Here is a 4,042-nt window from a genome sequence, read left to right on the forward strand (position 1 = left end):
TTTAGGCAGAAATCTCTCAGTGTATTTTTTTTTTCACCTTAAAAATATTTTTTTAAAAATATACAGAACTTCTGAATACAGACATAGCTTACATGGCTGAATTAGATATAGACATAGAGCATGTTCACAACTTCGAATTTAAACCTATTCAAGCCTGACGTTCAGTGACAACCGTACAGAAGGTTAGTGGCTTGGCAGCCCAATATCAAGTAATTTTGCCAACATTTCATTTCTTTCTTCCCCCAGAGTAAATCACTCAGAAATATCACACATTTGTCCTTGTGTGTTCAAAATGTCTGACTAGCAGTATTAACTGTACAACATATCAAAAAATATACTGGAAATCCCTCTAAGGGCACAATTTTTTGCTATTTATTTGAATCAATAAAGGGGGGTGGTGGGAACCTTGTATTTTCTTTCAAAGGCCTGTGGCCTCCCCAAAACAACACATTCATCAGAGGTCAGTTCACTATTACAGCTTCAGCTTTTTTAAAAAACACGCTGCTCTTTTTCGTTTGCTCCTTCAGCCACTGGATCCAGCTGATCAGAAGGGGGCAACTTGCAAGCTTGCTTAGTTCAAAGCGAGAAAGTCAAGCAATGAGCAAGTCAGGGAGCAGCTACACAACACCCTGGTCCAGTGGTTTCCTGGGCCGGCATGCTGCTACCAGTGCTCAAGGCCAGTTCAGGCTGCTCACACATACAGTGTTACCTGGGGACTAATTCCCACTGTGAAAGCAGTGGGGCTTACTTCTGAGCAGGAATGAATAGGATTTGCATTGCAGGCTTCCAAGCTCCCCTCTCCTGCTGCACAGTGGACTTGGGGTTACAATTTCCGATGGAGAAATCAATCCCCTTGTCACTGCAGGAACACAGATCAGGTAGCTGATATACACAGCAACTGCCATCCCACAGCAGACAATACACATGTGTGACACATTGTAATGCACATGTTCCAGAGAGGAAGCCATATTTATCTTTTCCAGGGAAAAAAAATCAACAAGAGGCTTATGGAACCTCTGACTAATATATTCTGGTGTAAACTCAAGTGTTTATTATACCCGATGCAATAAAGTTTTAAGAGACTACAAGATTCTTTGTGCAGATGCTTTTTCCTGACAAAAAGATTTATGCGCCTGTGGGAAAAGAGTACTGTACGAAGTGATGGAAACGATCAACTATAGAACTAAACGCTATGCGCTACGGAGGGAAAATGCATGTTTTAAAAAACCTGAATATCAGCTATGTCTAAGCACTACAGTGGGTTTTAAACCATGTTCTGCTCTCATTAGATTCTTCAGCAAAATCGTGAATGTTGTCAGCTCATACACTAATGTATTTCAAATCCCTAACAGACAAGTTTAAAAATATAAAAGATTAGGCCTCTGACATAGGTTCAAGAGAAGAGACTAGATTCAAGTCAGGTTCTGGGGAAACTAACCGTGGCCATTTCCAGGTATATATTTCTATAGGAGGGTGGTTGTGTTAGCTGCTTCACTGTTCCAACACTCAGACTACTGGAATCGCTCATACCATTTACAGGAATGGTCCTATGGCATTATAATGCAACTGTTTTATTTCTGGAAGCCCCAGCAGCAGTTGCAACCAACCAAGGAGAACAGAAGTGGCAGAAGGATGGTTTGGGGATTTCCAGACAAAAACAGTGACCAAAGGGCAGCTGTTTCCACTTCCTCTTATTCACTGCTGGGAAGGGGAAGGGGTGTTCACCATTTGCAGTGGGCAGGGTAGAGTCAACCCAAATTGGGAAGGTCAGCATGCAGGCCAGCAGCGATATCAGTGGGGGTTTCTGCCAAAGAATTTAGGACTGGCAGCAATGACAGCTGAAACAGAAGGAAAGTTAAATGAAACTCAAATCTGATGTAACTGGCCTGGGAAAAGGTCAGGAACAAATACACCAAAGGTTAACTCTCAAAAGCAGCATCGCCATGAGGCCGGAGAAATATGACAACAGTAACCTCAGGAATGAATTCCTTTTGGGCATGTTTACAGCAAAATATTAACCGGAACGCCTCTTCCTTGCTTACAATTTGGAAAAGAATGTTTTAACAAAAGAGGTGCTGAGCAAGCAGTAATAAAGCACAGGGTCAAACAGTGCTATAGCCAGGGCTTTAAGGAACTGGGCATCCTTTTCCACCCCAGATTAGCTGTGACTTGCAAAGGAAGCTTTCCCCAATAGCCCTTTAAACACCATTCAGCACCTGCTCCTTCCCTCTGTCCGCGTGTGTACAGAATATAGATTATATAGGTCCTCTCTATGCATTAACTAAGGGGCTCTGTATACAAAGAGGTATATGCACAGGGGTACAAAGGAAATGCCTCGGGGTACATTTCAGATAGGCTGACATACCTGAGCTCCATTCCACGTGGTTCCCCCCCACTTATTTAGGGATTAATAAAGCGTATTTGTAAAAACTAAAAACCGGTACAGTTTTCCCTGCTCAAGTTCCAGAGAGCGAGGCGGGGAAGCCAAGGGCCAAGACAGGAGGAGAAGCGTCCTTCATCTCCCGGCCTTTCCGAGTCCACAGCCGAGAGCGCCCGCTCGAGTCCGGGGCGACGGGGCGGTCCAGGCTCCCTGCTTGCTCCAGCGGCCGTCGGGGCTCCCCGGTCGGATGGCTTCCCTTGTACTCCGCAGTCGCTGTCTCCGCCGGAGTCGGTGCAGCACGGTGGGGTCGGTCGAGGGATGGGGTTGGCGGGGAGAAAGGTTGTGCCTCCGGCCTCCTGGGCCGGATCGAGTCCCTAGCGATCCGAGGTGTCGGGCGTCGTCGTGGGCGGCACGGCGGTGGTCAGCGGCCTCGTGGTCTCTCCGGTGCCGGGCGCGAGCGGGCCGGGGTCGGGGCCGGGGGCCGTCCCGGGCGGCTGGGGCGGGGTGTGCGGCCCGCCGCGCACGGGCTGCCAGATGAGGCTGTAGTAGACGGCCAGCACGATGGCGGCCAGCGAGACGGAGAGGACGTAGGCCAGCACGGTGGCCAGGCGCACCCACTTCTTGTTGGTCTTGGCCGCCATGCGCGCCTTCTTGTCCCCGGTGTAAGTAGCCGGCTTGCCCCGCTCCCCGCCCGCCCCCGCCTCCTTCTCCTTCATGGGGGCGCGGCCTTTGGCCCGCTGCTCCACCGCCCTCTCCGTCTTGCTGAGGCTCCCGAGCGGGATGGGCCCCGAGGGACGCACCGCCGCCGCCGCCGATCACATCACGACATGCCCCGGGGCGCCGGGAGAACCAGGCGCTGCTGCTGCTGCTGCAGCGGGTGGGCCTCGCAGGCAGGCGGCGGACGGCGATCGACGGCCTCGGCGGCGAGCTTGCGACGCGCCCGGCTGCAGGAGGGCGGCCGCGGGTGGGGAAGCCCGTCGGCGGAAAGGCAGCGTCGCTCGGCCTCGACTCGCGGCGAGGATGCTGCTGTCGGGGCGCGCGCCTCCCTCTCTCTTTCGCAGCAGCTGAATCCGCGGCGTCTCGGCGGCGCTCAGCGGCCGGGCTGTGCAGGCAGCGGGTATTAAAGGGGCACGAGCGCCGACGGAGGTGGGAGCGGATGCTGTGGCGCCTTAAAAAGGCAATGCGAGAGCGGGAGGACCACCGGCCAGCCGCGGCTCTGCACTGGCAGCAGGCCAGGGACCGCCGACCCGCCTTCTGTCCGGGGAGGGGCAACAGCTCCGGCGCATCACATATTGGGAGGGGGAGCGACTCGGGGGGCTGCGATCCCCACTCCCATTTCCCTGGGAGTCAGTCTCATTTAATGGAGTCACTACTTCCGAGTACATGCGGTAGGGTCGCGCTGGGGGGGGGGGGCGGGGGAGACAGGAAGCGAAAGGTACACGCAAAGCTGCGATCCTAAACAAATTTGCAATTCTTGGCTATTGAGGCTGGTGGGGGGAGTCGCACTGAATGAAATGGGACTTCCTTCCGAATATCCCTGCATTGCTCCGCGTTGCTCAAAAGTCCTAAGCCATTCGAGAGAGAGGTCCGCTTCAGACACTAGTTTTCCCTCCTCCAGCTGATATTAGGGTGCGGGCGTGGGGGAATGGTCAAATATCGAGG

General features: G+C 52.8%; 1 protein-coding gene across 1 annotated transcript; it reads right to left on the bottom strand.

Moving 5' to 3' along the window:
• On the bottom strand, nt 1-3,746 carry INAFM2 (InaF motif containing 2). Its single transcript, XM_083432290.1, has one exon. The coding sequence runs from the start codon at nt 3,094-3,096 to the stop codon at nt 2,755-2,757; it is 342 nt and encodes a 113-aa protein (XP_083288416.1). The 5' UTR covers nt 3,097-3,746; the 3' UTR covers nt 1-2,754.
• Between the last annotated feature and the right edge of the window lie 296 nt (nt 3,747-4,042).

Source organism: Podarcis tiliguerta (assembly GCF_965153285.1).
Source record: "Podarcis tiliguerta genome assembly, chromosome: 1".
NCBI classification, from domain to species: domain Eukaryota; kingdom Metazoa; phylum Chordata; class Lepidosauria; order Squamata; family Lacertidae; genus Podarcis; species Podarcis tiliguerta.

What these genes read in the sequence shown, in the direction of transcription:
- INAFM2 (XM_083432290.1), bottom strand. Translation starts at nt 3,096, where the DNA reads ATGAAGGAGAAGGAGGCGGGGGCGGGCGGGGAGCGGGGCAAGCCGGCT.